This window comes from Esox lucius, chromosome 9 (genome assembly GCF_011004845.1).
Source record: "Esox lucius isolate fEsoLuc1 chromosome 9, fEsoLuc1.pri, whole genome shotgun sequence".
NCBI lineage: Eukaryota > Metazoa > Chordata > Actinopteri > Esociformes > Esocidae > Esox > Esox lucius.
Genome location: NC_047577.1, coordinates 3,830,322 through 3,850,696, shown reverse-complemented (window position 1 = coordinate 3,850,696; position 20,375 = coordinate 3,830,322). Strand labels below are relative to the sequence as shown.

The 20,375-nt window shown below is 41.7% G+C and overlaps 1 protein-coding gene across 1 annotated transcript; it reads left to right on the top strand.

Moving 5' to 3' along the window:
* Nucleotides 1–6,337: 6,337 nt before the first annotated feature.
* LOC105027491 (myosin heavy chain, fast skeletal muscle-like) lies at nucleotides 6,338–20,295 on the top strand. Its single transcript, XM_029121984.2, has 41 exons — nucleotides 6,338–6,392; nucleotides 6,551–6,595; nucleotides 6,711–6,938; nucleotides 7,127–7,273; nucleotides 7,416–7,572; nucleotides 8,196–8,223; nucleotides 8,349–8,463; nucleotides 8,564–8,656; nucleotides 8,845–8,905; nucleotides 9,056–9,154; nucleotides 9,534–9,637; nucleotides 9,868–10,006; nucleotides 10,619–10,737; nucleotides 10,866–11,015; nucleotides 11,110–11,280; nucleotides 11,506–11,809; nucleotides 12,033–12,097; nucleotides 12,189–12,276; nucleotides 12,395–12,512; nucleotides 12,600–12,723; nucleotides 12,876–13,012; nucleotides 13,574–13,829; nucleotides 14,001–14,243; nucleotides 14,597–14,773; nucleotides 14,870–15,015; nucleotides 15,199–15,289; nucleotides 15,543–15,932; nucleotides 16,048–16,174; nucleotides 16,303–16,421; nucleotides 16,525–16,721; nucleotides 16,846–17,029; nucleotides 17,197–17,362; nucleotides 17,682–17,806; nucleotides 17,944–18,252; nucleotides 18,450–18,653; nucleotides 18,740–18,865; nucleotides 18,969–19,139; nucleotides 19,309–19,413; nucleotides 19,501–19,596; nucleotides 19,787–19,918; nucleotides 20,182–20,295. The coding sequence occupies exons 3-41, from the start codon at nucleotides 6,723–6,725 to the stop codon at nucleotides 20,200–20,202; spliced, it is 5,820 nt and encodes a 1,939-aa protein (XP_028977817.1). The 5' UTR covers nucleotides 6,338–6,392; nucleotides 6,551–6,595; nucleotides 6,711–6,722; the 3' UTR covers nucleotides 20,203–20,295.
* Nucleotides 20,296–20,375: the final 80 nt, after the last annotated feature.

Genomic DNA, 20,375 nt, shown 5'->3' with positions numbered 1-20,375 from the left:
CTGATTGAGGATTTTACCTTTACCTTGGTGTCCAACCTCCAGGTGAGGGTAGATCCTAACTAATTTGTGACCCAAGTAATCAGTCAAGTACAAAGTCAGAGCGAAAACCTGCAGGCAATCGATTTGACACCTTTTGCATAGATGTTGCACACATAATGTTGTGTGATTCTTTAGCAATGACGCGTGTAGTTCTTTAGTAACAAGTGTAAATTCTAATCACAGTATCAGATGGAGTTACGCCCAACTTAGCATTTAGCGACCAGCTGGTGCAACCCACCCCAGGGAATAAACAAAATCCAAATGCTTATCTAGTGGTGCTGAAAGTAATCTGGAATTAATAGTCCACAATCATTCTAGTCCAAGATCGTTAGTCTCTCCTAAATGCTAGGACTAGCCCACTTTGACTGTTTGGTTTAATGGTAATATCAGTTTACCCATATACTGGATAACTACTTTAAAGCATATTTGAGAGATAAATTGTTTGTATTTTTTGTTAAACTTAAGGATCTTGTTGTAAACACTGATCATTGCTAGGGCCATACAGTGGATGTAACCAGACTTTTTAAAAGTCTCTGCTAGAATAGGACCCCAGTTCCCCAGAGACGCTTGGGTTTGAACAGCTGCAGCTGACGAAAGGGGGGGAGATTCCCAGGTCTCTGTTCTGGACTTGGCGTGTGTTTTCAGAGTAAGGCTGTCTGGGGAAATAAAGCAGGCATCTGACTGGTCTGTGTAACGACCATATCAAGTCTAAACCCCGTTTCATGTGTGGTCATAACATCCAGGGCGCATCTCAAATGCCAGCAGGTCGGCCAGTAAACCACTGCCCAATTGCCATATAAATGTTGCTGCAGAAGCTGAATGTATTTCTGACTCCACCGTTCCTGAACATGGCCATATTGAGCCTGGAAAGGAGGGAGAGCATGAATGTACCACTCTAGTAAATAACTGTCACTCTGTATAAATGTGTAAAAGTGTACATACAAATCATCTGTTGCTTCGCTGCTATTTCTTGTGAGCCATCGAAGGTGTGGAATGAAACTGGAGTTAAAAAAGTTTGGCAGATGCTATTGAACATTTTAATATCTCTATTACAGAGAATTTGCAAGCCAGTAAGGCTGCCTGTATTTCTTACGGACAGTTTTAGATCAAGGCCGTGTAGTTCAACAAGGTCATTCACGGGGGTCATCGTTTTGACTCCTTGTTTGTCTCAAGATCTTTAGGTCGAATATCCCAAATCCCCAACAGCTCCCCCCGACATTCACTTGGATAAGTGTATATCATTGTAAATATATCACATTAATAATACATTTACCCCCCCCCCCCCCCCCCCCCCCCCCGCCATAGACTACACAATGAATGCTGAAAAGTGAAGACCTCATCACTACGCTAAGTACCACAGAGAGAGCTGGGTGGGACTGGCACATTGTTCTGACCTTATTTGTCAACCATGAGGTTCTCACATTGCTGACACAGTAATAGGTTCATAGCAGGATATATGACCTGCAAAATAAGACGTGAATTAACTGAGCCCAGCTTGGTGGTTTTGTGGATCCATGCCACGACATGTCCAAGTCTCTGCCCAGCATGTGACCGTTCGTATCCAGATTTAGCTTGGTACCGGCTGGGACAGTTTAATCATTCTGAATCATGTTTAAAAAATGCTAACGTGAGCCAAGTCTCAGATGAACTCCTGTCTGTGATGCAGAACTGCACTGCTAGCACAGAATCCAATACAGCACCTTTAAAGGGGGAAGTTCACCAACTTCCTCATTACAATGTACTGGATCAAGACAGTTACTAATCAGCTCTTCCAGGCCCTTGGTGGGTACGGTAAATTCAGTGGCAGAATACCAGGGGTGAACTGCTGTTCTGGATAGTCTGAAGTGCAGACTCTTGTTCTACCTCGGGCCCTTGCACATGAAGTCCAACAAAAAAAAAAAAAGTTTTGTGAAAGGCTGTGCCCTTCACAAATAAATAATAATAATTTACTCACCACAATAATTCACAAATTTTATATTTATCAATATGTGTGTGCTTTTTCTTTTAACTGGTAGTATTGTATTGTCTTATGGCCACCCACAGGGCAAAACAATAAACAATTACCAGGTAAAAATAATGGTAGACATACACAACCTCTGGCATTGCAAGCACCATGGTCTATCAACTATAAGTTGAGTTGGCTTGGTTGGTTGTGTCCAACACGCCATCCTGCCCGCATTAAAACTAATGTCATAATTGCTTAGTCTGCATCATGCAAACGTTCTCCAAACCCACAAACATCCCCGGTAAATATCTCGTCTGAGGATTACAAGTGTTCTCCCAAGTTACATGCTAACGTGCCCTTCAGTCTTGACTAATGACAGTGTCATTTACGCCAGAATTGGGCTGCACTGGCAGAGGCACCCAACAATACGCCTTGGCTGCAGTGCAGACGAGAGCACAGTCCAAGAAATGTAAAAGATTTCACGCGGTCTCTCCAGATAGTTATTGAAGCCCCCTGCTCAACTAAAGTACCCTGTAACCCACAGCCCAACACGATATTGAAAGCCCCTCGCGGACACACCCAGCACTTCTGGCCTGTATGTAAGAATTCACTGGCTCGGCTACTGCAATCTGTGTTACTATTTCCTACTAATTCGATATCAGTTTTATTGAAGCCAGCTCAGCTGCTGCGATGTACCCCAGCTCGTAAAAGACGGCTACTTCAAATCGCTGTCGGAAATATGAATGATTGAAATACTGACATGGTGACATTGTGTTATCCTGATAGAATCCTGCCCCAGGAGTTTCAGACAAATTAAATGTGAGACAATCACAGCAGCGTGCCGTGGATGAGCCCACAATAGACTTAACTGTTTTAAGGGCTGTTATTGAATGTCTTAATGGTTTCGTTTTTGCTTTTTTAACATGCATTTAATAGGATCCCAGCTGAGTGATAAAAGTAGGCAAGGGACGACGTAACAGCCAACTTAACGTCACGATAAGTTCAGTTGATAATTAATAAGTTCTCCATCCTAACGACTATTTCAAAATGACAGCCAACTGTTCAACATCTCGGGTGTTAGTGGCAACAACGACTGATCCAGAGCAACATGGTGGGAAACCATATCCTGGACAAGCCCCCATTGTTTTTATTTATTTATCAGTAAAAAAAAAAGAGAACTTTTCATCTTTCATCGCTCACTAACATAGTTAACTCCTCCCCTTTCTTCTAGCTTTTGCTCACTAACATAGTTAACTCCTCCCCTTTCTTCTAGCTTTTACTCACTAACATAGTTAACTCCTCCCCTTTCTTCTAGCTTTTGCTCACTAATAGTTAACTCCTCCCCTTGCACTTCTCTGTTACTCACTAACGTAGTTAACACATTACTGTTAACACAACATTAGTGTACATACTGCATATAAGATTGCTGGTAATCAAGGAATTTACTGGCAATACTCAGCCCTCTTTCAGGGTGTTTGCGGTTGGTGGGCATCCCTTTGGTTGATGGTTGGCAATGTGGGTGGATTGATTTCCTGCCTGTTGGGCCCTGTCTGGGGCCTCCCCTGGATAGGGCCACAGTGTCACTGGACACCCCCTGTCTCAGCCCCAAGGTCTTACACTACAATATTAATGTGCAAGGGGAGTAGGGTCAGTTCTCCTTCCCCACTATAAAACCTTCTAAGATCTAAGGAATACATTTTCTAAATGTTCCCTGTCTCCTGCCCTGTTTTAAACTTAGGAGGATATGAGGTCTTGGCCCACACCTCCGGAGTACCAGGCTTGAAAGACTCGTTACTGTCCCTGTCCAAAGTCCTCCTGGTTGTGTTGCAGATCAAGACGATACTTCACGATTTCAGCTGCCACTCTGCTGAACCCCCACCACCCCCCACCAGCATTGTCCCTGTCCTTGTCCATCATGCTTCCAACCTGGAATAGGTTTAAATATTCTCTGGACTCAGCCCACATCCATTTATTAATTATTACAATTTGTACTCTTAATATTTCACCCAGCACAGCCAGAAGAGGACTGGTCACCCCACTAAGCCTGGTTCCTCTCTAGGTTTCTTCCTAAATTTCGGCCTTCTTAGGGAGTTATTCCTAGCCACTGAAATTCAGCATTCCTGTTGTTTGCTCCTTGGGGTTTAAGGCTGGGTGTTTTGTAAAAGCACTATGTGACACCTGCTAATGTAAAAAGGGCTTTATAAATAAATGTAATTGATTGATATATACGACCAATTAGGAAACATTAACACTTTATTGTACATAATATTAATCAGTCCAAATACTGCAATTTTCGGGGAAACAATAATTTCTAAATGGAGGATTTCTAAATGGGTAATCTAATATGATTATTTGATTATTTCTAAATGGGTAATCTAATATGAATGTAAATACCCTCAAATTAAAGCTGTCAGTCAGCGCTTTGACCTCATTGTTTCATTTCAAATCCAAGTGTTAGTATACAAAAAAACAAAATGTGCCAATGTCTTAAAAACCCCAGTTAACATTATTCCTTATATTTATTAAACCTTATCCAACATTTCACAAATGACATCTGCAGATTCTAAATCAAGATTCGTGGCCTAACCTCAGAACAGCCCACTAATGTGTGTGTGTGTGTGTGTGTGTGTGCGTGCGTGCGCGTGTGTGTGACGGGGTTCACTGACACCCAGAGTGGTTTATGACATGGGTGTGGGGGAGGGGTTAACAACCGGCCTTTCGTTCTTGAGATATGCAGTGTTGCAGAGAAGATGACAGCACCATCTAATAAATTAAAAGCCTTTAATGTGTTTCCCCAAGATGGTCATCAGGGCCCCAGCTCAACCCAGAACCCAAGTTGCTCCCCCTTGTGGGGCATCTGATGTGCTGCGTCGACACTTCACCCAAAATAAACAGGATGCATTAAGATGAAATGTATTAATAAAGCTGACTTAATTCCTTGTTCTACATGAAATACATTTATATCCGTTATTAATGATACATTTATAGCCGTTATTAATGATACATTTATATCCATTATTAATGATACATTTATATCCGTTATTAATGATACATTTATATCCATTATTAATGATACATTTATATCTGTAATTTATGATACATTTATATCCATTATTAATAATGCATTTATATCCGTTATTAATGATGCATTTCTCTCTAAACCTTCCGAACATTGTCCACATCTTTATCGTAGATTTAGCCGCACGTTATTAGACACACTAATCAACATCTAAATTGAATGTGAAATGTTTCACTTGCAAGAGAAAAATGCTCAATAACATTTCCAAAAGATAATTTAACCCCATATCTTTTTGGATGGGTACTCCTTTTATAAAGTTACTGAAGCTGTCTTTATAGAGAGGTATAAAATAAGTGTTAATTCTTTCTACCTCTGACACTGCTGATATTTCCTTTATTCAGAATAGTGTACTTAACCATTCATCTATGTGTGTGATCAATGATTAAAATGTAGGCAATGTCAGATAAAGCCAGCTTAGCTGTGTGTCACATGGTTGAGCCTGATATAGCTCTGTCAGCAAAATGAGTGAATAACATTGTTGAAATACTGATGTGGTGTTATGTTGAGTTGTTTTAATCCTACTGGCTGTAATGTGAAACCAATAAAATCGCCTTCAGCATCTTGAGTGGATTTTGCAGTACATAAATTACTGCACACTTGAGTTGAGCTGTAATCAAAAGCCCTGATGTTTATGTGGATTTTAAATGTGCCTATGGTTATGAGACAGTTCATGTACGTTTTCAAGCAGGATTTATTTGGAAATGAAAGGTGAATGGATAGTTTTGACAAGGGTCAGTAACACTGACCAAAAAGTCAGATTAGCCTTTTTGACACCTTTAGTGTCTATGGGGTGACATTAATTCAATCTGAGTATTTGAGGCTGAGTTGATTTAACATTAAAGGGTATTTGATTTTTTTTTTTAAATGATTGTGTTGCCATCGGATGCAAAGTCTCCAAAACAGACACATTTCACTGTATAATTCTACAATTTCGGAATTGACTTTAAATTCCTTTTCTAGGTACTAGAGTCATAAAATGGTTATGATATTCAGAAAGCTATTAATGTAGGTGAAAAACTGAAAAGGGGCAAACATTTTGTTACAAAATTTCATCAGACAACAAACATTTTTGAATGACTATATATGACTGATTCCGTCGAATTAGATACAGATCATACATTTAATATAATGTAAAGAAACATTGGCTGTTCTGGGGGGGGGTTAATGGGTGAGATATATACACACCAGGCTGGGTGGGAGGTTTCTCCTTTAACCCATGTCCTTCTCCAGAGTGGTCCATAATTAACTTCTGCTTGGTTGGCACCTTCAACCAGATATAAGGAGGCTAAGGCCCCAGCATCATTAACCCAGACACTTTCTTCCTCTGTGGTAAGACGCTCTTCACCTCCATATTGAATGTAAATGGGTTTTAGGGGGTATTTATTCATTGTGTGTAGCTGAATCAGACAGGGACATTCAAAATGATTTCCAGCCCTTTGAAGTCCAAATGACAAGACTTGTATTCACAATAACTTAATGTTTCACAGGTCCTCAAGGAAGTCCAGATTCATCTATAGGAGGGGGAAAATAAGGTGAGACATTGTTTGAGTCTTCTTGTGGTGAAAATATTCAGTGGATGATACTAAAAATCTAAATATTGGCTTAAGGAGCCCATCAGTCATGTTTCTTGTTTCAACTCTTTCCCAGTGATCCGTCAACATGAGTACGGACGCAGAGATGCAGATCTACGGCAAGGCCGCCATATACCTCCGCAAGCCTGAAAGGGAGAGGATTGAGGCCCAAAGCGCCCCCTTTGATTCGAAGAACTCCTGCTATGTTCCAGATAAGGTGGAGCTGTACCTCAAGGGTTTGGTCACTGGCAGGGCCAATGGAAAGTGCACTGTGACGGTTACAAAACCTGACGGCTCTAAGCAGGTAAGGCTAATCTGAAAAGCACATGCACATTTCTGTATTTACTGTATGTCAGTGCTAATCATTAAATGAATAAAATATTTATAGTATTAAATAATAATATTTTCATGAACTAGCGAAACGTAATTTTTAAAGATTTTTAAGCTTCTATTTCATCAGCACAGTCATATCTAGCTTGACATGATTTTCAGGAAGGAGTAGAGTTCAAAGAAGATGAAATCTTTGAGATGAACCCCCCGAAGTACGACAAGATTGAGGACATGGCCATGATGACCTACCTGAATGAAGCCTCTGTCCTGTATAACCTCAAAGAGCGTTATGCAGCATGGATGATCTACGTAAGAAACATACACACACATATAACCATGAGAAATTCACACATACAATACTAGACATTAATGAATGGCAAAACTTATAATATCCAGTTGAAACTGAATCGGTCTGCCAATCCCTTCATTCCCTGTGCTCCTCCTCCTGCAGACCTACTCCGGGCTCTTCTGTGCCACGGTGAACCCCTACAAGTGGCTTCCTGTGTACGACATGGAGGTTGTCAACGCCTACAGAGGAAAGAAGAGGATGGAGGCTCCACCCCACATCTTCTCCGTCTCTGACAACGCCTTTCAGTTCATGCTGATTGGTACGAGCTCTAGTTGGATGGAAGGATGATAGTTGAACAGATGCATGGATGATAGTTGAACGGATGGAAGGATGATAGTTGAATAGTTGGAAGGATGATAGTTGAATAGATGGAAGGATGATAGTTGAATAGATGGAAGGATGATAGTTGAATAGATGCATGGATGATAGTTGAATTGATGGATGGATGATAGTTGAATGGATGGAAGAATGATAGTTGAACAGTTGGATGGATGATAGTTGAATAGATGCATGGATGATAGTTGAATTGATGGAAGGATGATAGTTGAACAGTTGGATGGATGATAGTTTAATTGATGGATGGATGATAGTTGAACAGACGGATGGATGAGTAGGTTTTGGAGAAGTATATTTCACTGATTTACTGTCTTATTTAGAATAGTTTGCTGGGAATGTCTGACTGATATAAATGTTAATGTTGATGGAGGGACAGAGCGATGGATGTCTAATATTTAGAGGATGATGCGGTTTTCATGTCTTGGTTTGACTAGCTTGTTAGAATCTATCTGTTCCAAAAAGAATCTCATGATGTGATATAAATGTTATAATGGACCAATAATTTTAACCAAATGTGACGAGCAATGTGTTTTTTGTTTATTCCAGATAAGGAGAACCAGTCCGTCTTGATTACGTACGTTGTTCACTAAGTGTTTTATTATGCTGTAGGCTTGTGTAATGATGTTTCTTCTTAGTGAAAAGCAAATGTGTCAGTCCAACATGTAACTAAAACTCCTCTTTCTCTGTCATATAAACCAGTGGAGAATCTGGTGCAGGAAAGACTGTCAACACCAAACGTGTCATCCAGTACTTTGCCACCATCGCAGTTTCAGGTGGAGAGAAGAAGAAGGAAGCAGACCCTGGCAAAATGCAGGTAGGTTTCAGCAATTTCCCTATCAATATATTACATTTCAGTTGACACTTTGGCTGTTTATCCCGCCAGTTTCTAATTGACTTGTGATTGTCTCAACCAGGGATCTCTTGAGGATCAGATTATTGCAGCCAACCCTCTGCTGGAGGCTTACGGTAATGCCAAGACCGTGAGGAACGATAACTCCTCTCGCTTTGTGAGTATTACATACTGTTGCTGTTCATTCATTTCTTTAAGGCAATTTGAGTCTAACATGTGAATGTGTAAATGCCTATATCCTAAATCTTTATACAACAGGGTGATATGGAGATCCTAAATCTGTATGAAAGTAACATTTTACATGCATTTTGTTGACCCTATTTTAACCCCCATGTTCTTCTTCAGGGTAAATTCATCAGGATTCATTTCCAAGGTGGTAAACTGGCTAAAGCTGATATCGAGACCTGTGAGTTGGTTTTCACTGTTTCTTCATGCTTTCACTGTTTCTTTTATGCTTTCACTGTTTCTTCATGCTTTCCTAAATTCACCTTATTGTTAATGTTGAGATTTATCATCCAATATGCTCTCTCTCTCTTTCTCTCTTGTTCCCTCTCAGACCTGCTGGAGAAGTCCAGAGTGACCTTCCAGCTGCCCGATGAGAGAGGCTACCACATCTTCTTCCAGATGATGACAGGCCACAAACCTGACATTGTTGGTACGTAACACCACTATTCCACAAGTCTCAGTCCCCTCCTTTGAGGCTATTTATTCTAGTACAGTTGATTTATTCTAGTACAGGGAATTTATTCTAGTACAGTGGATCCCAACCAGTGGTTCTAGGACCTCTATGGTTTTTGGGTTATCCAAATGGGGTAGTTGAGAAAACCCCATAGTATTAAAGAGAAAACACTTCAACACTAGTCAGAGCAATATTTAGTTGTCAGTACAGTTAGGTTGAGAACCACTGTGTTGAAACTTTGAGTCCATCTAGTTAAACAAGAAGAGTTGCTATAAAGGTAGATCTTCAGATTCATTTTAAATATCTCTACTCTGAGGGATCACTGATAAAACTCTCTGTTGTTTGTTGTGCACAGAAATGTCCCTCATCACCACCAACCCCTACGACTTCCCCATGTGCAGTCAGGGTCAGATCGCTGTGGCCAGTATTGATGACAAAGTAGAGTTGGACGCCACAGATGTAAGCCATACAAAGAGTTAACCAAACACTAATTACAATGTTAAACCCAAAATCACATTTTTCTCTAGACTTGAAGGCTACACTTGTAAGACATCTAGATGAGGCCTTGCCTGTGTAGAGCTTCTTTTGAGCTGCCATATACTAATCATGTGGATAACCTTATTGAAGTAGTTTAACAGAGAAACCTCCGGTCAGTTCCTGACTCTGTTACTTCCCCTCTGTAATCCCAGGACGCCATTACAATCCTGGGCTTTTCTAACGATGAGAAGAACAACATCTACAAGCTGACCGGAGCCGTGTTGCACCATGGAAACTTGAAATTCAAGCAGAAGCAGCGTGAGGAGCAGGCCGAGCCAGACGGCACAGAGGGTGAGTGTCAATCATAGATATACGATGTGAAGAGCGTCAGTCCCATTACCAGTGTAGAAATAGAAAGTCAGGCAGGCAAATCTCTCAGCTAATTTACATTCCCAGTCCCAAATATTAAAAGACCGAATTCACTGCATAAATTATTTGAATTTAAGAGGTTGATAATCTAAACGTAACCTCAAAATGGTTGGCAGATCTCTCAAATAATTTTTCAACCATTTCCTGCTCATGGTTTTCTTTTGTGTGGCATTGCACATTGGCAAGTTTCCAGTTTGGTGAGTTTGGTAGGATGACACAGGTTGCCTTGTCTCACACCAAATATTCCTTGCGGGAGATTTGGTGCTTGCCTATTCAGCAGATATCTTTGCAAACTTTGCAAGATGTGCTTATTAAGACGTTTCAGGATTTGCCTCTCCCAAGCCTGCCAAAATTGGCCAAACTGTTTTGTCAGTGTAAGGTCAGAAAGAAGCAGTCTTCTAAGCCTGTTTTCCTTCGTTCTCGCTCAACTGATAAAGAACAAACTTCACCTGCTAGAGATTTGAATGAACTGTTTTGTCAGTGTGATGTCTGAAACAAGCAATGTAATGAGTCGGTTGTTCGTTCTCTCTCCAGTGGCTGATAAAATCGCCTACCTGCTGGGTCTGAACTCAGCTGAGATGCTGAAGGCTCTGTGTTACCCCAGAGTGAAGGTCGGCAATGAGTATGTCACCAAGGGACAGACTGTACCTCAGGTGAGGGAGCTAAACACAACATCTACAATTTTAGGACAGATGTTCTTTCTTTATAAGTATTTTGTTTTGTCAAAACTCTTGTCACCTCACCAATCAACATCTTATTTAATAAAATATTGTCATTGTAGGTTAACAACGCTGTCTCAGCTCTGTCCAAGTCCATCTATGAGAGGATGTTCTTGTGGATGGTCATTCGTATCAACGAGATGTTGGACACCAAGCAGCCAAGGCAGTTCTACATCGGTGTGCTGGATATTGCCGGATTTGAGATCTTTGATGTGAGCAGAAGAACAAGAACAAGAAAATATGTTATAATTTAGATGGATAGCAGTATTGTACGATGAAATAATCCCTTTTAAAATCCATCAACAGTACAACAGCATGGAACAGCTGTGCATCAACTTCACCAATGAGAAACTGCAACAGTTCTTCAACCACACCATGTTTGTCCTGGAGCAAGAGGAGTACAAGAAGGAGGGAATTGTCTGGGCCTTCATTGACTTCGGCATGGACTTGGCTGCCTGTATTGAGCTCATTGAGAAGGTAAGTAATCTGTAATGATTATAAAGCAAGAGCAAAGTTCATATGGAGCCCTGGGTAACATGACAGCCCAGCCCTCAAACCACTGGGTAAGATGAAGGTACAACATTACTGACTGTTGAAAACCAAACGTTTCATATTATCATATAACAGCAGGTTTAGTAAAGGAAAAAGAAAAGAAAAATGTAAAAACTTGTGAATAAAATATGAATCTCTTTATTCCTTAAGCCCCTGGGCATCTTCTCCATCCTTGAAGAGGAGTGCATGTTCCCCAAGTCATCAGACACAACCTTCAAGAACAAGCTGTACGACCAGCATCTTGGCAAGACCAAGGCATTTGAGAAGCCCAAGCCTGCCAAGGGCAAGGCAGAGGCCCACTTCTCTCTGGTGCATTACGCCGGCACTGTGGACTACAACATCACTGGCTGGCTGGAGAAGAACAAGGACCCCCTGAACGACTCAGTCTGTCAGCTGTATGGAAAGTCCTCAGTCAAACTGTTGGCTGGCCTGTACCCTGCTGCCCCACCTGAGGGTAAGACAAACATCACATGAAAATATTTAAAGATTTTCAACTACAAGTGTTCACAAAGTATTGTTGGAATATGTGTGAAGTTAATACAAAATGCTACAATTGATGTGCTTACTAGAGGGAAGAGTGTTTTAGATTTCTTACATACTCTGTTCTTACATATACTATTATTTTTCTATTACTTTCATTGCTTGAAGAGATGTACTTTATTTCCCCATTTGAACAGATACAACCAAGAAAGGAGGAAAGAAGAAGGGTGGTTCTATGCAGACTGTGTCCTCCCAGTTCAGGGTGAGATTTCAATGTATATATTCAGCACTTTAACAGACAAACATTGAATATCTTTATTGTTCTGAGAAAATGGTTTGTAACGCTCCTACAGGAGAACTTGGGCAAGCTGATGACCAACCTGAGGAGCACTCATCCCCACTTTGTGCGCTGCCTGATCCCCAATGAGTCCAAGACTCCAGGTATACAATGAACATTTAATAAAATATTAAGTCTTATAAGTATGGTGTCTATAAATTTAAGAAGCCTAATCTTTAGCTAGTTTCCAAATATTAACAGAGACTTGGTTCATTTTACCAGGTCTGATGGAGAACTTCCTGGTCATCCACCAGCTCAGGTGTAACGGTGTACTGGAGGGCATCAGGATCTGCAGGAAGGGCTTCCCAAGCAGAATCATCTACGCTGACTTCAAGCAGAGGTACGTGCAAACAAATGTACACGTAATTAAAGGTTTAGGTTTTATGTAATACAACCAGGCTAGAACTTGAATTTGTCTTCAATTCAGGTACAAAGTACTGAATGCCAGTGTCATCCCTGAGGGTCAGTTCATGGACAACAAGAAGGCTTCTGAGAAGCTGCTTGGGTCCATTGATGTGAATCATGAGGACTACAAGTTTGGACACACCAAGGTCAGTTAAATATGCCCAGCAGATGCTAATAACAAAACACAACTTCAATTGAAATTGAAAGCATAACCATTCCAATTTTCTGCAGTTGGTTTATCCATCCATTAATAGAAAATGTGTTTTCATCCAATGATCTGTTTGTGTTTGCGTCTCAGGTGTTCTTCAAAGCTGGTCTTCTGGGTGTGCTGGAGGAGATGAGAGATGAGAAGCTGGCCTCTCTGGTCGGCATGCTCCAGGCTCTTAGCCGTGGATTCCTCATGAGGAGAGAGTTCTCCAAGATGATGGAGAGGAGGTGAGGAATAGTAGACATCTTGACAAAGCTACACATCAACCAATGTATTCTGATAACATACTGTATATGCTGTGAGTTATCCAGAAGAAAGTATTTCTTATAAATATATTTAGAAATCTTAATTTAACATAGGTTTCTATGTTTTATTATGAGCTGAAGGCTGACCCCTAAACCTGTAGCCCTTGTACAAAAAAATAGACAGACAGAAAGACGTAACATCCATGACATCAAAGCATTGGCTTTTACTTAAATTAATTCTAAGCATCAGAGTAAAACAATTAATTGGCTTAATTTTTAAATATTTATTTTTTTGAAGCTGTTAAGAATTCACTCTTTATAGTTCTTGATGGGGATTTAAAAAAAATGTTTTCATGTTTTTTTTTCTTTTGGTTTGTAGACAGATTTTTAAAACGGTGTGGTGACAGATGATGCTGAGATTCGGGAGGGTATAGAATGGGATTTACCCTGGTCTCTGAGGTTTAGGACTTATGGTCAGACGAGACCATTTGACCTGTTGTAGATGATCCCTCACCTTTCTTCTCAATTCTTTCTGTCAACCAGAGAGTCTATCTACTCCATCCAGTACAACATCCGCTCATTCATGAACGTGAAACACTGGCCATGGATGAAGTTGTACTTCAAGATCAAGCCTCTGCTGAAGAGCGCTGAGTCTGAAAAGGAGTTGGCCAACATGAAGGAGAACTTTGAGAAGATGCAGGGAGACCTAGCCAAGGCTCTGGCCAAGAAGAAGGAGTTGGAGGAGAAGATGGTGGCCCTGGTCCAGGAGAAAAATGATCTGGCACTCCAAGTCGCATCTGTGAGTGGGCAAATAACCTTATATGGCCATATGAACACTATAAATATAATTTACACACACAAACATACAAACAAATAAGCATATGCAAACTAACATTTTAACATTTAGATTTCAGTCTATATTATCATAGACAAAGTGGAAATATATTTTGTCCTCCTATTCTGAAAACAGGACTCTGAGAATCTGAATGATGCTGAGGAAAGGTGTGAGGGGCTCATCAAGAGTAAGATCCAGATGGAGGCCAAACTCAAAGAGACGACCGAGAGGCTGGAGGATGAGGAGGAGATGAATGCTGAATTGACTGCCAAGAAGAGGAAGCTGGAAGATGAGTGTTCTGAGCTGAAGAAGGACATTGATGACCTGGAGCTCACCCTGGCCAAAGTGGAGAAGGAGAAGCACGCCACTGAAAACAAGGTACTGTGATTTAGAAGAAACCAGGCATTCTCCTGCAGGCCCACCAAGAACCTAGTTCCCTAGTTTTAAAAGCTGTTAAAAACTACTGCTATAGAAAACCTAATTAGAAAAAGGTGAATCTCTACAGAAGTAGAATTCCATTTGTATTGTGTGTTTACTTAAAGTGAAAGCCTTACATGGCAGAAGTCAAAACAGTCATGAATTTTTTTCTCAACATAGAGGCATGATACATTCACCCACTTACATTTGGCACACTGTAAACTCCCATATAGGGCTGAAGCTATTGATACCCCCCTAAATCAGCCCTCTATGGTGAAGTGACCAAAGTTTACTGTTGGTGTGGCTGTTTTCAGGTGAAAAACCTGACAGAGGAGATGGCGTCTGTAGAAGAAAGTGTAGCCAAGCTGACCAAGGAGAAGAAAGCCCTCCAAGAGGCCCACCAGCAGACCCTGGATGACCTGCAGGCAGAGGAGGACAAAGTCAACACTCTGACCAAGGCCAAGACCAAGCTGGAACAGCAAGTGGACGACGTGAGTGGAGATGGACATTATGGTTTTGATGGTATGAAAGATGATATTACCTTCAGTTGTTCAGTTCTCAACAATTAGTGTTTTTTTATTTTATAGCTTGAGGGTTCTCTGGAGCAAGAGAAGAAGCTCCGTATGGACCTTGAAAGAGCCAAGAGAAAGTTGGAGGGAGATCTGAAACTGGCCCAGGAGTCCATAATGGACCTGGAGAATGACAAGCAGCAGTCTGACGAGAAGATCAAGAAGTAAATACTAACAAATTACCTCAGTATTAACTGACATGTTGATTGAAATAATGACAAATTAATTTATTATTAAATTATAATTTACCTGTGACTCTTAAACAAAGTCAGTTAAAAGTTTGTAACTTTGCTTTTACACAATCATTCTAAAACCAACTCTGTACTCTACCTATTTGTGTTTCTTAGGAAGGAGTTTGAGACAAGCCAGCTCCTCAGCAAGATTGAGGATGAGCAGTCTCTGGGAGCTCAGCTGCAGAAGAAGATCAAGGAACTCCAGGTAGAGTACAGAACCTGTAGGACAAGAAAATAAACACATGAAGAATATCCTGGAAAATATCTTCAGTTAGCGCACCACATTTTTCACAGAACTTTTGTGTAGTGGGCATTTTGTTATCGTTATGTACACCTAGTATTATTGTTTGTGAGGTTCAATTGTTTCAACTTTGTTGTCATATAGTTCTGAATATTGGCTTTGTATCATTTCCACAAGATTTCCACATTATATTTGGTGGTTTGATTTTGTGTTGTAGGCCCGTATTGAGGAGCTGGAGGAGGAGATTGAGGCTGAGCGTGCTGCCAGGGCCAAGGTTGAGAAGCAGAGGGCAGATCTCTCCAGGGAACTCGAGGAGATCAGTGAGAGGCTGGAAGAGGCCGGAGGCGCCACTGCTTCTCAGATTGAGATGAACAAGAAGCGTGAGGCTGAGTTCCAGAAGCTGCGTCGTGATCTAGAAGAGTCCACCCTGCAACACGAGGCCACAGCCTCTGCTCTGCGCAAGAAGCAGGCCGACAGCGTGGCTGAACTCGGGGAGCAGATCGACAACCTGCAGCGCGTCAAGCAGAAACTGGAGAAGGAGAAGAGCGAGTACAAGATGGAGATTGATGATCTGTCCAGCAACATGGAGTCCGTTGCCAAGGCAAAGGTGAGTAGTGATGTTTGGACAAACAGATTTGACAAGGGTCAAGTATATTAACATTCAAGTTCACTTGACGGGAGTGTCAAATATAATAAAAAGATGGAAAATGTTTTCCTATCAGGGCAATCTGGAGAAGATGTGCCGTACTCTTGAGGACCAGCTGAGCGAACTGAAGACCAAGAATGATGAGAATGTTCGCCAGGTCAACGACATCAATGCACAGAGGGCAAGACTCCTGACAGAAAATGGTAACATACCAATAGATATGATAGTCATGTATAATTAACAAAACAAACCATGTTTTCAACCGTTTCCACATTATTTCAAATTTACATGACAGATTCTCCATTAATATAATGTCTCTATGTTCCTCTAGGTGAGTTTGGCCGCCAGCTGGAGGAGAAGGAAGCCCTGGTGTCTCAGCTGACCAGAGGCAAACAGGCTTTCACCCAGCAGGTGGAGGAGCTGAAGAGGCATATTGAGGAGGAGGTCAAGGTGAGGGATACAAAATGAACTCCTGCCGACCAGAAGAGTTTAGAGGCTTATCACAAAGACCTCTACTGGATTAAGTTTGATTATATGTATGTCTTTCTCACAGGCTAAAAATGCATTGGCTCACGGTGTCCAGTCCGCTCGTCATGACTGTGACCTCCTGAGGGAGCAATTTGAGGAGGAGCAGGAGGCCAAGGCAGAGCTGCAGCGCGGCATGTCCAAGGCCAACAGTGAGGTGGCTCAGTGGAGGACCAAGTATGAAACTGATGCCATCCAGCGTACAGAGGAGCTGGAGGAGTCCAAGTGAGTCATTCAATTAAAATATAGAGTGAGGTTGGTAGGGTTCAGGAAGCTCTGGGAAAATGTTACATCAACATGTATTCTAAGGTTTCTTCCACACCATAACAACACTTTTGATGCCAAACAGGAAGAAGCTGGCCCAACGTCTGCAGGAGGCTGAGGAGACCATTGAAGCGACCAACTCCAAGTGCGCCTCCCTGGAGAAGACCAAGCAGAGACTGCAGGGAGAGGTGGAGGACCTCATGATTGATGTGGAGAGAGCCAACGCAATGGCCGCCAACCTTGACAAGAAGCAGAGGAACTTTGACAAGGTGAAAATGAACAAACCTCACCCAAGGGGCAAATATTCTGTCTGCTATGTGATTTACTGTAGTATAATTGTAGCATATTCCTGATGTAAAACTCTTCATGAATGATATAATTCCATGAATTTCCCAGGATACTCTTCATTAATGTACAAAATTTGTTGGATTTCCAGGTTCTGGCAGAGTGGAAACAGAAGTATGAGGAGGGTCAGGCTGAGCTGGAAGGAGCTCAGAAGGAGGCACGCTCTTTGAGCACTGAACTCTTCAAGATGAAGAACTCCTACGAGGAGGCCCTGGATAATCTGGAAACTCTCAAGAGAGAGAACAAGAACCTGCAACGTGAGCATTTGACAGCAATTTTGTTTGGCTTTTGTTTGACTAGTGTATTGAAGATAAACCATGAACATTTCTCCCATGCCTTTTTCAGATGTTTCTTTTAAAGTAAAAAATAAAATGATAACCCATGAAGAATATTCAGCAAAGAATCCTCAGCAAGAACTAGAATACTTACTTTACTCATAACTGCTGTTAGATTTGAAAGACTAATGCGCTGTTAACTAAATGTCATGATTCATCAATTAATTAATTAAGAGCATCAGCATTATCTACTGTAAATCTCCCCAGTTCAAACTGCTCCATTGTTTTTTTGTGTCTGCAGAGGAGATCTCTGACTTGACTGAACAAATTGGAGAGACCGGCAAGAGCATCCATGAGCTGGAGAAGGCCAAGAAGACAGTGGAGACAGAGAAGTCTGAGATCCAGACCGCTCTGGAGGAGGCTGAGGTATAGACTACAGATGTTTAATAGAAAAGGCATTGTTATATTAGTCATTGCCTACTGCAGTTCAACGTTTCCTGTCTTTTTGTTAAGTGTAGACATTTTGAATTTGTTACACTAATCCACCTTCCTCCATCTTCCAGGGAACACTGGAACATGAGGAATCCAAGATTCTGCGTGTGCAGCTGGAGCTGAACCAGGTCAAGGGTGAGGTGGACAGGAAGATCGCCGAGAAGGATGAGGAGATGGAACAGATCAAGAGGAACAGCCAGAGGGTGCTTGATTCCATGCAGAGCACCTTGGATGCTGAGGTCAGGAGCAGGAATGATGCCCTGAGGGTGAAGAAGAAGATGGAGGGAGACCTGAACGAGATGGAGATCCAGCTGAGCCACGCCAACAGGCAGGCTGCTGAGGCCACCAAGCAGCTGAGGAACGTCCAGGGACAGCTCAAGGTAAAGGGACTGGGCCTACCGGCTCTGAAACCTAAACATGGGAAAGGATTTATTTTGGTATCATGTAAAGAAGGAATGAAATAAGGTTTACTAATATACTGTAGAAATGTAGGGATACTGGATAATTCTTACCAATTTGTTTCTGTCACACTTATGCAACTCCTAATGAACTCCTGTGTCATTGTGAATCACCACAGGATGCCCAACTGCACCTTGATGATGCTGTCCGCGCCGCAGATGACATGAAGGAGCAGGTAGCCATGGTGGAGCGTAGAAACGGTCTGATGGTGGCTGAAATCGAGGAGCTGAGGGTTGCTCTGGAGCAGACAGAGAGGGGACGCAAAGTGGCAGAGACTGAGCTGGTTGATGCCAGCGAGCGTGTTGGACTGTTACACTCCCAGGTATGGGTTAAAAGCTGTTGGAATGTGACAGGGACTGATTTTAGTTTTTTCTTACTTTCAGACTCCAATAAATATTTTTTCCTCAGAACACAAGCCTCCTGAACACCAAGAAGAAGCTGGAAACTGACCTGGTACAGGTCCAGGGAGAGGTGGACGACATTGTCCAGGAGGCCAGAAATGCAGAGGAGAAGGCCAAGAAGGCCATCACTGATGTGAGTACTTGAAATATATACACTTGAATTGTCCCCAAGAGCCTGGGCTGTCATGTGAGAGGGCAGTTATTATTCATGCTAATTAAACAAACTACCATTCCAGGCGGCCATGATGGCTGAGGAGCTGAAGAAGGAGCAGGACACCAGCTCTCACCTGGAGAGGATGAAGAAGAACCTGGAGGTCACAGTCAAGGACCTGCAGCATCGTCTGGATGAGGCTGAGAATCTGGCCATGAAGGGAGGCAAGAAGCAGCTCCAGAAACTGGAGTCCAGGGTGAGTCACCCGCTGGGGGAATCTGAAATACTTACTGTTCGAAAGTATAAACTGATCTCAAATTTCTCTAAAATGTAAGTGCATTCGAAATGACTTCTTTTGCATCAATTTGTTACATCTGATTTCGCCACTGTAAAACTCAAATGACAGGTTTATTTCTTCCACACAGGTGCGTGAGTTGGAGACTGAGGTTGAAGCCGAGCAGAGAAGAGGTGTCGACGCCATCAAGGGAGTCCGAAAATATGAGCGCAGAGTCAAGGAGCTGACTTACCAGGTATGAAGAAGTTCCTTCTTCAGACTAACATGTGCAGTTTAATGTGAGAATAAAATGTTTTATTGATTCTTTAATCTTCTCTCACAGACCGAGGAGGACAAGAAGAATGTTGCCAGACTTCAGGACCTGGTAGACAAGCTGCAGTTGAAAGTGAAGGCCTACAAGAGGCAGGCTGAGGAAGCCGTGAGTCAATGTTTTTGTCAAATATTCTGAAATAGTATAATTGAAAGATGTATAATCCCAAGTAAACTCTCCTAGTAGAATTATATTATAATTTAATTGGCATTTAAATGTCCTGATTGCATGCTTATACATTTCCTAGCTGTAGTTTCAAACTCTGAATGCTGATGTTCCTCTCTTGTCCCACCCCCAGGAGGAAGCAGCCAATCAGCACATGTCCAAGTTCAGGAAGGTGCAGCACGAGCTAGAGGAGGCGGAAGAGCGCGCTGACATCGCTGAGACTCAGGTCAACAAGCTCCGAGCCAAGACCCGCGATGCTGGAAAGGTAGAGTACTGCTGCTAAACCCAACAGCTGACTAAATAATATTAACACATAAACACTACCTATCTGCACTAGTTAGGATTCAGTATTCATAGAGAGCAATACTGATCTGTTTCACTAAACTGTAATAATTTGAGATGACATACATCAAAGAATTAATCAGCCTTGATCACTAATAACTGAGAATTACATTCTATGCTAGTTCATGAATTACAGTTCACAAAACTGTTTGCATTATTCACACTAAAAAATGCTTCTTCTTTTAGGGAAAAGATGCTGCTGAATAAAGAAGACCTACAGTTTTATAATTTCCCTGTGTTCCATAAAATATGATTTTCATGGCGAAATGTTTTTAATTCATTAAATGATAGCTACCATACCATATCTCTGTCATGTGGTCTTACTACTCAGCAAATCTTGAATTTCAGCAACAACAGTTTTTAATTTTCTTGGGTTAGGG